The sequence below is a fragment of the Geotrypetes seraphini genome, chromosome 5, assembly GCF_902459505.1.
Source record: "Geotrypetes seraphini chromosome 5, aGeoSer1.1, whole genome shotgun sequence".
Classification (NCBI taxonomy): Eukaryota; Metazoa; Chordata; class Amphibia; order Gymnophiona; family Dermophiidae; genus Geotrypetes; species Geotrypetes seraphini.
The window spans coordinates 158,933,044-158,949,370 of NC_047088.1; the positions used below are offsets into that span (position 1 = coordinate 158,933,044).

The 16,327-nt window shown below is 41.4% G+C and overlaps 1 protein-coding gene across 1 annotated transcript in view; it reads right to left on the minus strand.

The window, feature by feature from the left end:
* TSPEAR (thrombospondin type laminin G domain and EAR repeats) overlaps positions 1 to 8,032 on the minus strand; it is a 137,320-nt gene extending 129,288 nt beyond the window's left edge. Inside the window, exons 1-2 of the mRNA XM_033944110.1 lie at positions 7,965 to 8,032; positions 816 to 1,140 (exon numbers count right to left, since the gene is read on the minus strand). Coding sequence (XP_033800001.1) covers positions 816 to 1,140; positions 7,965 to 8,032 — 393 coding nt within the window. The remainder of the gene's footprint in view (positions 1 to 815; positions 1,141 to 7,964) is intronic.
* Between the last annotated feature and the right edge of the window lie 8,295 nt (positions 8,033 to 16,327).

Consider the following 16,327-nt stretch of genomic DNA (forward strand, 5'->3'; position numbering starts at 1 on the left):
GCTTCTGCGCGTATCTCATAGCAACAATTCATTTTCACAAGATAGTGTGATGCGGTGGGAAGTATTTACAACATTTTACATCAACTTCATTCAGGACACAGCGCACTAAATTTCATAAGAACTAGCTAAGATACGACAAAAAAACATTTTGGTGTGGGGTTTTGTTTTTCAGTTCACAGTATATTAACTAAAACACTTTTATAAGATTACCTTGATAATGCTTTAGGACTCCTTTTACACAGCTGCGCTAGCAATTCCCCTGCGGCAAATGCACCGAAGGCCATTTAGTTCCTAAAGGCTTCGGTGCATTTGCTGCTGGAGAAACGCTACTACGGCTTTGTGAAAGGGGCCCTAAGTTAGCAAACGTTAGAGTTCTGCACATATGAAATGTTACACAGAAAACACAGAATGACTCCCTGATGAAAGCCAGATTGAAAGCAGTAACAAGATGTTCTTGCAGAAAACTAAAAAAAAAATAATTACAGTATAAACAATTATAATAGTTCTTACAATGTGGCACAGAGGATTTCAAAGACTGCAGGAGATGTCTGGGTTGTGGCTTAGCATGAAGCTCAAATTAGCATGCAGATGGTTTAGCGTTTTAACAGATCTGTGTTAGTTTTTGTGTATCATATCTTTCTTTGGCCTAAGCTATTGATACAAGGTAATAGTATGCTGGAAGTTTGAGATAATGCATTAGGTTTCTATATACCTAATGAAAGTATAGGATTCTTTGCTCAGCCAGCTGTGCATTGCAGATCACAAACAGCTGAGTGGTGGCACTTTGTATTGGATAGTAAAAGTGTTTACAGTACCTTAGGTGGAATGCTGGTAACTTTCAAGGTAACGACAATGGAAAATTCTTCCGGAAAGAGACCACAGTTAATGAAAAGCTGAGATGATGGGAAACTGGGTGGGCCGACAGATGTGGAGAAAAGAAATCCACGAGACCCCTGAACCTGGACCATTCGTATCCCAGGCTGTACGCCACTAGAAGGAACTCCCTCTGACAAGATATCCAAGGGCCGAAGATCTGTAGCAGAGAAATTAAACATTAAAGTCAAATATGCAGCTGGATCATACTGAGCAATGTCTATGTGAATTTCTGAACTTTCAAGTTTAGAAAATGGAAAGCCAGTACTGGAGGAAAATATGTGACATTTTCAACAGTACTACTAATGCTAGCTCCAATCATTTCTATACCACCATTAGGCATACACAGCATTGTACATAAGCACATTAGAGACAGTCCCTGCTCAATAGAGCTTACAGTCTATTCAAGTAAGTCAAACAGGACAAATAGGATTTTACGGAGTTTCATTTTATTTGGGAATGATTAAAATAGCAATGGTATTAAACAGGAAAGTAGTTAAAATTTAAAAGCAGCCTCTAAAAGGTGGACCTTTAGCCTGGATTTGAACAAGGCTAGAGATGGAGTATGATGTATCGATTTAAAAAATTTAAATTGAATCAGGTTGGGCAGACTGGATGGACCATTCGGGTTTTTTTTCTGCCATCATCTACCATGTTACTATGACTCAGGAAGTCTATTCCAGGCAAATGGTGCAGCAGGATAGAAGGAACAGTGTTGGTGGAGGAGAAAGGCACAGAGAAGAATGACTTACCCAATGAACTGAGCTCACAGGGAGAGGTGTAGGAAACGATAAGAAAGGAGAAATACTGAAGAGCTTGTAAGTCATTAAGAGAAGTTTGAACTGTATGAAGAAATGTGTAGGGAACCAATGAAGTAAATTGAGAAGAGGGATCATGGGAATGGAGAAACATTGTGGGAAGATGAGCCATGCAGCAGAATTTGCAATAGATTTAAGGGTAGACTTGTGAAGAGCAGGTTGTCTCCAGGAGGGGCAGTGGCGTACCAAGGGGGAGGGACAGGGGGGGGCGGTCCGCCTGGGTGCACGCTTCAAGCGAGTGCACAGCCGGCCGGGTCCAGAAGCTCCCACACAGCTCAAAACGGCACCTCAACGCGGCTGCCAACTCAGCTCTGAAATATGAGTCGGCAGCCACGTTGAAGTGCAGCAAGGTCCCGCGATGACTACTTCTGCTGCCTTTGCTCCGGAAGAGATAAGTGACATCGGGGGGGGGGGTGAACCGGCAGCCGCAGTCATTGCGGGACCTTGCCGCAAATCCCTGCGTCTGCTGGCCCAGCTTCCCTCCGATGTCACTTACCTCTTCCGGAGCAGAGGCAACAGAAGTAGTCATCATGGGACCTTGCTGATTTCGATGGAGAGAGAAAGGAGCATAGCAGGGTGGTAGAAGGAGAAAAAGGGGATCAAGATGGTAAGGAAGGGTGTGGACGGTGAGAAAGGGGGTCAGGGTGGTATGAAAGGGTGTGGAGGGTGAGAAAGGGGGTCAGGGTGGTATGGAAGCGTGGTAAAGGGTGAGAAAGGGGGTTAAGGTGGTATGGATGGGTGGTGAAGGGGAGAAAGGGGGTCAAGATGGTAAGGAAGGGTATGGAGGGTGAGAAAGGGGGTCAGGGTGGTATGGAAGCATGGTGAAGGGTGAGAAAGGGGGCAGATGCTGATGGAAGTAGGGGGAAGGAAGAGGAGAGAATGAAATACCAGACCATGGGGGTGTGGGAGAGGGAAGGAGAGGAGAGAGATGCCAGACCATTGGAGGAGGGAAGGGAAGACGATGGATGCCAGACCAATGGGGGTGAAGGGAGAGATGGAAGGGGGAGGCATAAAGTTTCTGGAAGGGGAATAGAAGGAGATAAGATGCCATATAGAAGGGGCAGAGAGAGGGTAGACAGTGGATGAAAGGAAGAGAGTTGACAAGAAGATGAGGAAAGCAGATGCATCGCTGTTTCTGTGGTGTTGCATTGTATGCAGAGTCCAGCTCCTTGGTGCTTCATTTTAACCTTTGTCTACGTATTTTTATTCTATTTCCTCGTTTACAAAACTTTTAGAGCGTTTTTTAGCATTGGCTGTTACCACCATGGCTAAAAACCATACTACAATTTTGTAAAAGGGGGAGGGGTTAATTTGTGATTACATACTAAGCGAAGGTGTTTTCTTTGTTCTATGTGTTTGAAAAGACATGGTTTTCTGTTAGGATTGATTTGTACTAATCTGGCTTGCTTAGTTTTACAATGGGTTTATTGATGTACTTGCTCACTGCAGTATGTAAGATGCTGCCTTTTCCTAGGTACACTCTTGTGTGACATGTGAATTGTTACTAAAAATAATGTTTTTCATACAGATGGGGGGAAGTCAGCTACATAAATGGAACAAGACTGACATATAATGCCTTTAGAAAAGCCATAAAAACTGCCTTATTCAACAGAATTGTCACCTAAAAAAGTATCTACACCTAACACTACACTAACATTATATTCTGCTGCCTTTTTAAGACTCTGTTTGCTGTATTTTCACTGCCTTTTTGTAAGATTCTATATGCTGTATCTCTCTGTCTTTTTGTAAGACTCTATATGATCTTTGTAAGATTCTATACGCTTTTTGTAAGTTTCTATATACTGTATCCCGGACTTCAACACATTGTAACTCGCTGATTGTCCAGCTCTCTTCGGTGTGAACCGCCTAGAAGTCTCACGACTATGGCGGTATAGAAGAATAAAGTTATTATTATTATTATTATGCTAGGTACGCCACTGGGGAGGGGTACAGACCCAGTAGAGCTCTGCGATCAGTTGGAAGTATGAAGTTAGTATATCAGTCAATTATGAATATAAGATATGTGACTACAAAAATACAAAAGTTTGCGACCGCTTGGATGTTTTTGTGGAATAAGCTATACGGTCAATTAAGATTATGTGTGGAATATACTAGCTTTAAGAAATTGCTTAAAACTAATTCCCTCTTCTATGAAACCGTGCTAGCAGTTTCTAGCACGGGGAGCTGCACTGAATGGCCTGAGCTACTTCCGACGCTCATAGGAACTTCGGGAGCAACGCAGGCCATTCAGCGCAGCTCTCTGTGCTAAAATCTGGTTTCGTAGAAGAGGTGGCAAGCTATTCATTGATGCCTACTTGAGATATGTAATTTGAATTACTCCTTTGAAATTGCACTGTTTTCCCTGTAATGTAGTTGATGAATAATGGTTGAAAGTACCTCAAGGCACATAATTGCTTTTTTGTTAGATATGTGTATGATGATTTTATTGGGCTATTATATAACAGTATGTGTATATTTTTATGTGTGCTACTTGGGAAACAGCTGAGATTCCTGGCAGTATATACATTTTTTAAATAAATAAATAAGTAAGGGTTTTGACAGTGTATTCAAAAATGAAAGGATGAATTTTGGTGATGTTATAGAGCAGTGTATCTCAAACTTTTTTAGCTCTGGCACACTGCAACAGAGCAAATGTTTTTCACGGCACATTATAATTAGAATTATAAAATTGCAAAACCAACAAAAAATTAAATTTCAGAGTTATTTATTTACCCCCTCTTCTACAAAGCCGCACGGTAACGGCCCCGAAGCCCTTAGAGATTTAAAGGGCTTTGGGGCTGTTGCCGTGTAGCAGCTGCTAATGCGGCTTTGTAGAAGAGAGGGGTTAAAGTTCTTTAAGCTATGTTGGGTAATTGCAGCAATGGTGAAACTAAAGTAAATAGAATAGAATTGCTAATCAGTGCAATGGATGAGCTTGTCTTTGACTCAATAGTCTACAAGCAAACACACATTTCATCATCCACCACCTGCAGTCAATCTCTTTTTTTCAATTTAATTTCTTTCAGAGCAGAAAATCCAAGTTCACAATGATTAGAAGATCCAAATGGTAACAAAGCCTTGATTTTTTTGTTGCTCAAGTTAGGATAACTACTGCATAAAAAATAAAATTACTTGCCGTTAGTTTTCAAGGACCAATCACATCAAAGAATGATACTTGTCTTGTCCTTACGTACACAGACGCTTATAACATTGACAAACTCTTGCATACGCGATGCACGTGTCATCTATTCTAGTGTATACTTATGAAGGGAAATCTTAAAAATACAATTCTGGAATCTCTTGTGGCACACCACTGTGCCATGGCACACAGTTTGAGAAACATGGCTATAGAGAAAGAAATGGGTTTTAGCAGTCTATTGGATATGTGCAGACAAAGAGAGAGGAGTGAAAGGTGGCCTCAAGGTTATGAGCTGATGAAAGAGGGAGGATGAGAATGTTATCCTCAGAAATATAGAATGGGAGAAGAGGGTTTTACACCAGTTTAAAGGTATGCCCCTTGGAAGGGGCCTAAGGCATCTGAGCCAATCAGGGAGTTCCTTAGTAAGGAAGTCTCAGACTGACCAATCAGGGACTTCCTTAGGCTCCTTCTCAATGACACTGGGCCTAGGCCCCTCCCCGGTGCATCATGTGATGCATGGGGAGGGGCCTAAGGCCCTGATTGACTCTGATGCCTTGGGCTTCTCCCAAACCACCATCCCAGCCCCACCCCGAACCCCAAAAAGAAGTATGAGGGATGCATACTCTCTCTTGCCAAGAAAGACCTACCCCCACCCTCCCCCTGAAGAAAAAGGCAAGAAGGATACTCACTCACCCCCTTCTGCCATGAAGGTGCCCACTCATTCCCCCCCCCTGAAAAAAATGGCAGGAGGAATTCCCACTCCTTCCTGCCCGGAAAGACCTCCCTCATCACCCTGAAGAAAAAGGCAGTAGGGATGCCCACTCCCTCCTGCCACCGGAGGCTCCCCTCCAGGCCCCATACTTTAAAGTTGGGAGCAGGAAGTACTGAAAACACCTGCTGCTCCTCCACCTCTTTACGATAACACTGGGCCCTAGGCCTGGAAGTGACATCAGAGAGAGCGCCAATGCTGACGCAGGCAGCAACCTTGCACTGGGGAAGTAAAAAAGGTACACGGGGGAGGCAAGGACGCATGCGCAGCAAGTAGAAGAGCAGTGGGGTGGAGAGGAGGAGTGGTGCTGCGCCCTTAGGAAGACCGTGCCCAGGGCAAACTGCTTCCCGCCACACCCCCTTACTATGCCTCTGTGTAGGAATTGGCACTAAGTGCAATTCTATAAAGGGTGCATAACCCTTAGAAAATCACACTTGGGGGGAAATTCTAGAAATGGTACCTAAATTTAGGCAACTGAATTAAAGAATGGAAAACAAAATGTAGTGTCCAAATGATAATATAATCCAACAAAGTTGATGGAACACTGATGGTGTATATAATGTGATTTAAATCAAGGGAAAAAAGACCTCAAAATACCCCTATAGTGTGATCAATGAAGTCACAACTGTTTTGGGGTTGGGTATCATCACAGGTCAAAAACCCTTGAATTTTAATGTTTTTAATTTTAATATATTTTTTAAAAATTTTCTTTTGTGATAAATATAGTGTGTATCAATTTCCTATCGATATTTTCTTCTTCATAAATGAGCATCAAATGACCAGCAACTATTGATTCAATTCCATAATAATCGTCATACTTATATTTAGAAAATGTTAAGCACTTATCTTAATAACCCAACGGAGGCCCGGTCCGTTTCGCACTAATGCAAGTTGCATTATTATACTGAGAAACAAATTGATGTTTTTCTTGTTGTATCCTCTGTTGAGAAACTTCTCTTTTAATGATTTGGATTGATGTTTAAAATCCTTCTCATTACTACATATGCGTTTGTACCTTAAAAACATCAATTTAGCGTATAAAAGGGCAAAATTCAATAATAGACAATACTTGTTGAATCCAGTTTCAAACCATCATTACAGTGAGAATGTTTGCACCTTTGTTTCTCAGTATAATAATGCAAGTCCTAGAATTTCGTATGTAATCAAGAAACATTGGAAAATCATGCAGACCTTGGATATTTTCAAAGACACCGGTTTAAGAAATGCATATTCCCTTGGGAAGAACCTGAAAGAACTTCTAAGTCCATCTGAACTTAAATCACTCACAAAGAGGTCTCCAATATTAAAAGGACATTTTAAATGTGGACATTGTTCCAACTGTGAAATTATGATACAATCAGATAATTTCACAAATCCGTTTGACTCTAAATAATACAAAATTAGTTTTTTCAGTAACTGCAACAGCACTTTTGTTGTTTATCTCATTCTGTGCCCATGTGACAAGATGTATGTTGGCAAAACCATTAGGAGTTTGAAGATCAGATTAAATGAACATCGGTCTAACCTCAAAAGAATAAAAACAGAAGCCCCGCTGGTAGCTCATTGCAATGAATTTCAACATAAATTTCAACAATTAAGATGTTGGGTTATTGATCAAGTTTCCAAATCCAACAGAGGGGGTGATCGCAATAAGCTCCTTTTGAGAAGAGAACAACTTTGGATCTCGAGACTCCATTCATTAGAACCTCATGGACTCAATAGCCAGTTAGACTGGCAGGTTTTCTTTTAAATCATTTAAAATCACCATTACAAATCCCATATAGGATTGTTAAGAACAGACTCTGATGTATCCATATCTAGTTAGCTGCATTATCGGGATTTCAATACATGAACATATTTCCTTCATACATTCAAATCACAGAGTTTGAGGACTCGTCATTTTACACGTTACACCCGATTGGCTGTTAGATTTTCAGCGTTTCTTTAAATGTCAGCGCCATTTTTAAACCAAACTCTATGCTTTTTTGATCGAGCAACGATTTCACCAGCGGTAAACACCATTGCAAGTTTACTTTAATTGTTTGTAATGCATAAAATCTAAGTTGGTTATGGTTTCAATGAGTGTTGAACATTGTTTGCAATGTTTGGGTTGGATATATGCAGGGTCGAGCATGTTGTTTTAACATTGGCTTGGTTTCGGTTCATTTGTTCCGCCGACAGATTTGATGTCGGCTTTATGGCAACTAGTCTTGTCATTGCATGGGTTGGTTTGAATGTTTGGTTTTTAATGCCGATGTCACTGTGTATGAATTGAGCTTTGGTATAAACACAATTAGAAATATTTTAAAATAAATACAATTAGAAATATTTTAAAATAATCAACATTCAAGAATACATCAGTTACCTTGACATCATCAGTGTTTTGATTGGCTGTAAGTTTTCAGCGTTTGGTTTAAATACGAGCGCCGCCATTTTGCTTAATATATTTCGGTGTGCAGACCGGGTAAAAGCTTTACCAGCGGCAAGTATTGTCAATCTATTTATTAAGTTATTATGTTTGAGATCAATTGCCGTTTGCATAAACATTATCATGCTGTAAGCTATTTCCAGCATGAATATTGTGCAGGAGACTTATTATGTCCGAACGTTATAAAAGAGATAATGAACTTACAGTCATAGTCGTAACATTCAAAACATGCTCAATTTTTGAGCTTATTTAACCAACTCAGATGTATTTATACTTTTGGTGACATGACTTTAACGCTAAACATGATTTTCATCAAAAGAAATTCATGTAGAACAATATGTATTATGTTGTTCAAAATCACTGTTTCAATAATTGGATACCAGGTGCTTTATGTAGTTTATTAATGATTTATTCAGTAAAATATGTTATATAATGTATTTTTCATTTTTTCTTCTGTTTAAAGATTTTTGAGCAAAATGGAAGTTCAACTGGCAAGTCAATAAGCCTTTTCATTACCCCTGAAGAAGCCCATTAGTGCGAAACGGACCGGGCCTCCGTTGGGTTATTAAGATAAGTGCTTAACATTTTCTAAATATAAGTATGACGATTATTATGGAATTGAATCAATAGTTGCTGGTCACTTGATGCTCATTTGTGAAGAAGAAAATATCGATAGGAAATTGATACACACTATATTTATCACAAAAGAAAATTTTTAAAAAATATATTAAAATTAAAAACATTAAAATTCAAGGGTTTTTGACCTGTGATGATACCCAACCCCGAAACAGTTGTTACTTCATTGATCACACTATAGGGGTATTTTGAGGTCTTTTTTCCCTTGATTTAAATCACATTATATACACCATCAGTGTTCCATCAACTTTGTTGGACCTAAATTTAGGCACCAGTAGGTGCTCTATCAGCGCCTATGTTGAGTAACAAACGCCATTTAAAATGGCATAAAATGGCACCATTACAGTGCCTACCAGCACCTAAATAATATGCATCTGAATCGCACCTACATAGGCATTTTAGACCCCCGAACACCACTATGGGCATGACTAACACCGGAAGTGGCATTAGGTGGCCTAAAGCTCCTAAGTAGGCGCGATTCACAACAAAGATAGGTGCTATAAATTTAGGCTCAGAAAACTCTGGCCTACATTTCCTGTACCTATCTTTCACAGAGGCACGATTCCCTATATGGGGAATCATAAGAATATAAGAATAGCCTTACTGAGTCAGACCAATGGTTCATCAAGCCCAGTAGCCCGTTCTCACTAGTACCTGGCCAAAACCCAAGGAGTAGCAATATTCCATGCTACTGATCCAGGGTAAGCAGAGGCTTCTCCCATGTCTTAATAACAGACTATGGGCTTTTCCTCCAGGAATTTGGCCAAACCTTTCTTAAAACCAGCTACACTATCCGCTTTTACCACAACCTCTGGCAACACATTCCAGATCTTAACTATTGATATGCAATTGGCGGCTGCTGTTTAGGCAGCCGCCAATATCGGCGCCCTAAAGAGAATTTGGGCCTTAGTTCTGATGTTTTCCAATGCCAAAGTTTGAGCACCATTTATAGAATTACCACCAATAAGTTTACTTTATTGGAGATAAAATATTAGGCTTGAAATTAAAAGCTACTTATTTGTTTCAGTGATATTGATCAAATAACATTACACAACATCCTGATACTAACCGGATAGCACTGGGCAGTCTGAGGGTGAAGCATGAGCAGAGCCATGATTTATCCAGAAAGCAATAATATTTAGGGTCAGTACCCAGGAGGAGAAGCTGCCTTAAGTTATCCTGATTTGGTTTGGATTGTGGCACTGAATAAGGCCGTTATCTGGATATTTTCTTTGACCAGTGTCAATAACTGTATATCAGCTGGCACCGAATATTCAGGTATAACTTTAAATACCATTGCAGATATTTATTTTATTTATTTAAAAAGATGATAACCTGCTTAAACCTAAGCAGGTTATGAAAAACATACAAAAACGTAACATAAAAGACAGGCAGAGTTTGAATATTGCCCCATATTTTTTTTATTTCTGTATGTGTTAGGAAACTTGTTTGCTAGACTTCAGCGTTCAGCAATAATGCACGGCTTAGTGCATCGGCTCCTCAGTGAGCACTGAATTAATATATTAAGAAATGTTTCGTATCCCATAGCATTGTCTCTTTGCTCCCAGATCCATTGTTAACCTTGCTCTTTCTTCCTTTGGTGTCTGCTTTAGCAATTGAACCTAAGACAATATATTCCTCAGGACCCTTTTATTTAAATTGTATAAAAGAAACATCAATAGACTGTGGCACAATACATTTCTAACAGAAGGTCTGCTGCTTCTCTGAGCCTAAAGCATACCTGTAAAAAAGCAGCTGTGTTCCTTTTTATCTTTTCAGCCCTTATAAAAACAGCAGCAAAATGCAAACTTCTTACATACAAGCGATCTCTTTCTGACACAAATGAGGGGTCACAGTAGCAAGAAGACAGATACGTTTTCCTCTTTAAATGTGCCTGACATATGAGAAGAAACAAATCTCATACTAAAGTGGCTATGACTGTATGGTAAGAGAAAACTTTTAAGGCCATAAAACTTAGGAATCTGTTTTTTTTCCCTCCTCCCCTCCCCCTCATGTTTTTGGTCTCCCTGGTGTGGCAGGCCCCCTGAATAGGAACTAACCATTCTAAAAGCAAGAAAAAAAAATCCTAGTCTAGACCTCAAAACAATGGAGGACATAAGCAGCATAACGCTCTTTTGTTTGGGCGGGGGCCAAAAGCTCTGCCCTGGCACAGTTTCCCACCAGCTCCCACCTCCTCCAGTGCTGTACTTTTAAATCTTTGAGTAGCCACCATGCAGCATCAATGAGCAGGCCTATCCCCGGAAGTAGAATGAAGGGATCTGGGGCAGGCCTGCTCGCTGACACTGTGCGGTGGCTTCCCAAAGATTTAAAAGTACAGCACCGGGAGGGGGAGGGTGGGTGGGAGAGTAAGCCATAACTAATCGGCAACCACCATGGCCCCTGTGGCCTCCCCCGTTCCAACGCCCAAGGCGGAGGACACACTTTAAAGCCACTTATTCCAGTAAAAAGCCATTAATGCCCATAAATTGGTTCATCAATGCAGGTGAAATAAGTGTGTTCTTTAATGTATATATATTGAGACAAATTTGAAGAAGATATTCCTGGAGAAATATTTTGGGCAGAAATCAAGATACATAGACTGTGTTTTGAACTCTACATACCTTTTATTTTCCAAAGTAAATCTGTCTGCACAAAAAGCAGGTGCAAAGGTTCATAGATACTTTGCAAGTTTTAAAGACAGCATATGTACATTCCCTCAAATTCTGTATATGGCACCTAAAGTTCTGCACGAGGATCAGTGTGCAAAGCCGATGCATGCACACAACTTAATTGATTAATAGGCTTAATGGGTGGTGATTATTGGCAATTAATAGCTCACAATTGATGCTAGTTGATTAGTTAAAAGTTACACAAACAACTTGGAAAGCGTGATTCTATAAAAAGTATTTGCCAGTTACAGTGCATGAATTTGAAATGGAAACGTGACCAGGGGCAAATTGTGGGCATTCCTAAAAGTTATGTGCATTGATTTAGAATATACTTGATGCATGCACCCTCCTTCGCTATGCCACTGTCATTCAAGCTTCCATTTTAGAGCATAAGATAGCATCAGTTTTAGAGCACAGATAGCAGTTGAGGAAAGCTTCTGTTTAGTTTTTCACATTGATTTAAAGCAGTGTTTTTCAACCTTTTTTGGGCAAAGGCACACTTGTTTCATGAAAAAAATCACGAGGCACACCACCATTAGAAAATGTTAAAAAATTTAACTCTGTGCCTATATTGACTATATATAAAGTAATTCTCTTGAATAGGAATCAAATAAACACAAAGAAAGTATTTTATAATGCTGCCACCGCCAACAACACCGTTGGCGGCGGTGGCACTCAAGTGGCTAAAGAGCTGCAGTTTGCCGGCCTAGGGACAACACTGGAGGGTAGCCAGCTGTGCACCCCCTTGGGACGTAAACCCGGGGTGGGGCAGACCGCCCCCCCCCCACCCTGGTATGCCACTATCTATACCTCACTCCCTCCCTATGACCAAAAATTCTCCTTTCTTCTATTCCCCGTGTACACAACCATCTCTTTCCCTCCCTTCCTCTCTCCAAAGTCCATGCCTTCTGTGTCCAAAAACGCATTCCCTCCCCCACCTCAGCATCTCTTTCCCTCCCTTCCTCTCTCCCAAGTCCATGTCTTCTGTGTTCAAAAACGCATTCCCTCCCCCACCTCAGCATCTCTTTCCCTCCCTTCCTCTCTCCCAAGTCCATTTCTTCTGTGTTCAAAAACGCATTCCCTCCCCCACCTCAGCATCTCTTTCCCTCCCTTCCTCTCTCCCAAGTCCATTTCTTCTGTGTCCAAAAACGCATTCCCTCCCCCACCTCAGCATCTCTTTCCCTCCCTTCCTCTCTCCCAAGTTCATGCCTTGTGTCCAAAACGCACTCCCTCCCCCCTTTTGTGTTCCGTGTTTGCCTCCCAGCCCATCTTTGCAACTTTCTCAGCAAAACGAAGCTCAAGCCGCAAGGCTTGTCTTCTGCTTCCTGCCTGCCCTGCCGCGCACCAATAGCCGAACGGAAGTATTCTCCGACGTCAGCGCTGACGTCGGAGGGCAGGCTTTGCTTAAGCCCTCCCTCCGACGTCAGCGCTGACATCGGGGAACGCTTGCGATTGGCTATATGTTAGCTGCAGGGCAGGCAGGAACAGAAGACGAGCCTCGCGGCTCGAGATGTATTGAACTCCGCGGGTCCCCCGTCCAGCTCTCTCCTGTCCACGTGGGGCGGATCGCCCCTCTCCCTAGACTGGTGGTACTGCCCTGATGGCGGCCCTGACCGTACGGCACACCAGGCAACATCTCGCGGCACACTAGTGTGCCGCGGAACAGCGGTTGAAAAACGCTGATTTAAAGTACAGCTTAGTCCCCCCAAAAAAAACAGAAATTTCTTTTTTTTTTTTTTAATTCTTTATTCATTTTCAAACTTACAATAAGTGTGATAAAATGTCCAAACAAATTAACAATATCTATATCACTTAATAATCATCAATGGTAACAGTGATAAATACTTAACTCCCACCCTCCCCCCTCCCCCTCACCTATCAAATAATCAGTACTTATAAAATACATAACTATAAAATTCACACACACACACACCCTTCCCTCACAATTGAACTTGTAAATTTAAGGGAAAAGAAAATTTCACAGAAATTTCTTAATAAAAACTAGTAATCGAAGTAGGGTCGCATTTGTTTGAACTTATTTACCTGAGAATCAAACCTATTCAGAAGAGACAAGGTAGGAAGAAAAGAAGAGAGAGTGGCGTTATATGTTAAAGTTCATATTAAAGTCACACAATTGCAAGACCTACAAGGTAAAGAAGAGGCAATGTGAGTCAAACTGGAAAGAGGAAATGGGAAATGTATTTACAGGCCTCATTCACAAACAGAAGTGGACAGAGATTTAATAGCAGGCATTCAAAATTTAGCTGTAAAAGGGGAAGTATCACTAATAGATGATTTTATTATGCCAGATGTTGATTGGAGTATCCCTAGTGTAGAGTCTCCTAGAAATAGGAAGATTCTGGATTCTCTACAAGGAGAGTTGATTCAGAAGTTGGTAATGGTACCCATGAAGGATCGGGCTACACTAGACTTAGTGCTTACAAATGAGGAAAGTGTTTCTTTTTTTTTTCAATTGAAAAGCTTTTATTGAAAAACCCTCCAAACAGTACAGAACAATTGCACATGAAAGGCAAAAACAAAAATACATAGAGCTGAATACCACACTCCAAAATAGCACATAGAATTAAAATCAACAGCATAGACATGTGCAAGTCCTTCAATCTAATAAAACAATCTAAAATACCCACCAAAGCACCACCAATATCCCCCCTCCCACCCCCCAGGGACAAAGCACAATACCCACAGCTCTCAATATGGTTGAGAGATAATCAAGTCCAAACAGATACCAAAGATTGAAAAGGAATATGGTTATGTGATCCCCCCAAGCATCGCCCATCTATTCCAACCCCCAGACCCACTCAAAGCCCCTGACCACCCCTACCACAGATCCCCACAGAAGCCCGAAAATTGCGCCACACATGAGCATAACCATGTAGTTTACCATGCCGCAAGGCCGTTAAATGATAAAGATTCTGCCAAGTAAGCAAACGTTGCTCTACCAGGGCCCAAGTGGGAGAGAGCGCCTGATTCCACAAAGAGGCAATGGCCAATCTAGCAGCAGTGAATGTCAACTTACAAAATAAAGAGTCACCCCCAGCCAGATCCAATTGATGCCAAAACAACAAGGCGTGTCACCAATCGGCCGGTATCTGGACATCTAAGATCCGGGACACCCGATCAAAGACCTCAGTCCAGAAGCCACACACATGCCCACACTGCCACCACATGTGAAAATAGGTACCCACTTCCCCACAGCCCCTCCAACATAGAACACTCGCACCTCCCCGCCAACGAGCCACAACTTGAGGGGTATAGTACCACCGAAAGAGAACCTTGTAACCATTCTCAATCAGCAAAGCAGAAATCCCCGCTGAGGAGATCTCCGACCATATGTCACTCCAAGTATCCCAGGGAATAACCGAGCCACAATCATCTTCCCAGGCCCTCATGTAGGGAAGGGAGGCCCCCCTACCGTTAAGGCATCTATATATTGCAGAGAGAGCTCCCCTCCGAAGCACCAGGCCCAATAGCAGCTCAAAATGAGGAAAGTGTTTCTGATGTTATAGTGGGTGATCATCTGGATCCAGTGATCACCACATGTGTGGTTTAATATTTAACAAAGGGAAAAGAAGACAAGAACTCACCTCAAGAGAAAGTCAAGCAAAAGCAACAGAGAGGCAAGCAAGATGTCTTATCTAACCAAAAGTAGTTACATTTGTTTAGTCCATTGGTAGAAAAGATATCATCTCACTTGCCTCTCTTTGTTGTTTTTGCCTGATTTAATATTAAGACAGATATAGAGAGAGATAATTCAAAAGTAAAGGTTACAGACTTCCAAAAAACTAACTTTGTTCAGTTGGGTGATTATGTCAAGGAGTCATCTGAATGGAAACATCTGGAAGGAGCTATTGTAAGGTCAGCAAACCATTTTATAAGGAAAGTAAATAAAAGTAAGAGGAAAAGAAGGCTGCTTTGGTCCTCAAAAGTAGTAGCTGAAAAGGTATGGGAAAAGAATTTAAACTTCATAAATTACAAAAGATTGCAGGACAGGCAAAAATATCTGGAAAAGTTTAAAAAGCTGGTAGAGTAGTCAAAAAAGCAAAGATGCAAACTGGAAGAAAGAATAGCTGACATGGTAAAACAGGGGGACAAGCCATTTTTTAGATATGTCAGTGATAGGCTGAAATGCAAAAGTGATGTTGAGAAGGAAAGGAATATGTAGAAGCTGAAGCTGATACGGATAAGGCTGAATTGCTTAACAAATATTTCTATTCTGTGCTTACTACTGAAGGACAGGGGAACAGGACCACAGAAGAGAAATACAAATAGAAATGGAGATGTGGTAGACCCTGAATGATTTTCAGAAGACTGTGTTCACAAGGAACTAGCTAAACTAAAGGTGGACAAAGCAACTGGAAAAGATTATATGCATCTGAGGATACTGAATGAACTTAGGGAACATAAGAATTGCTGCTGCTGGGTCAGACCAGTGGTCCATCGCGCCCAGCAGTCCACTCCCGCTGCGGCCCCCAGGTCAAAGACCAGAGCCCTAACTGAAATCAACCCTACCTGCGTACGTTCCGGTTCAGCAGGAACTTGTCCAACCTTGTCTTGAATCCCTGGAGGGTGTTTTCCCCTATAACAACCTTTGGAAGAGCGTTCTAGTTTTCCACCACTCTCTGGGTGAAGAAGAACTTCCTTACGTTTGTACGGAATCTATCGCCTTTTAACTTTAGAGAGTGCCCTCTCGTTCTTCCTACCTTGGAGAGAGTGAACAACCTTTCTTTATCTACTAAGCCTATTCCCTTCAGTATCTTGAATGTTTCTATAATGTCCCCTATCAGTCTCCTCTTTTCGAGGGAGAAGAGGCCCAGTTTCTCTAATCCACTGGCTGATCTTTTCAATGCTTCTCTAGAGCTGGGAGTGATACTGGAGTAATGGAGAAGGGCAGATGTGGTCCCTTTCCACAAAAGCAGAAGTAAGGAAAAGGAATGAACAATGTTCCCTCAAAGCTGCCTGCTGTATGTCTGTGCA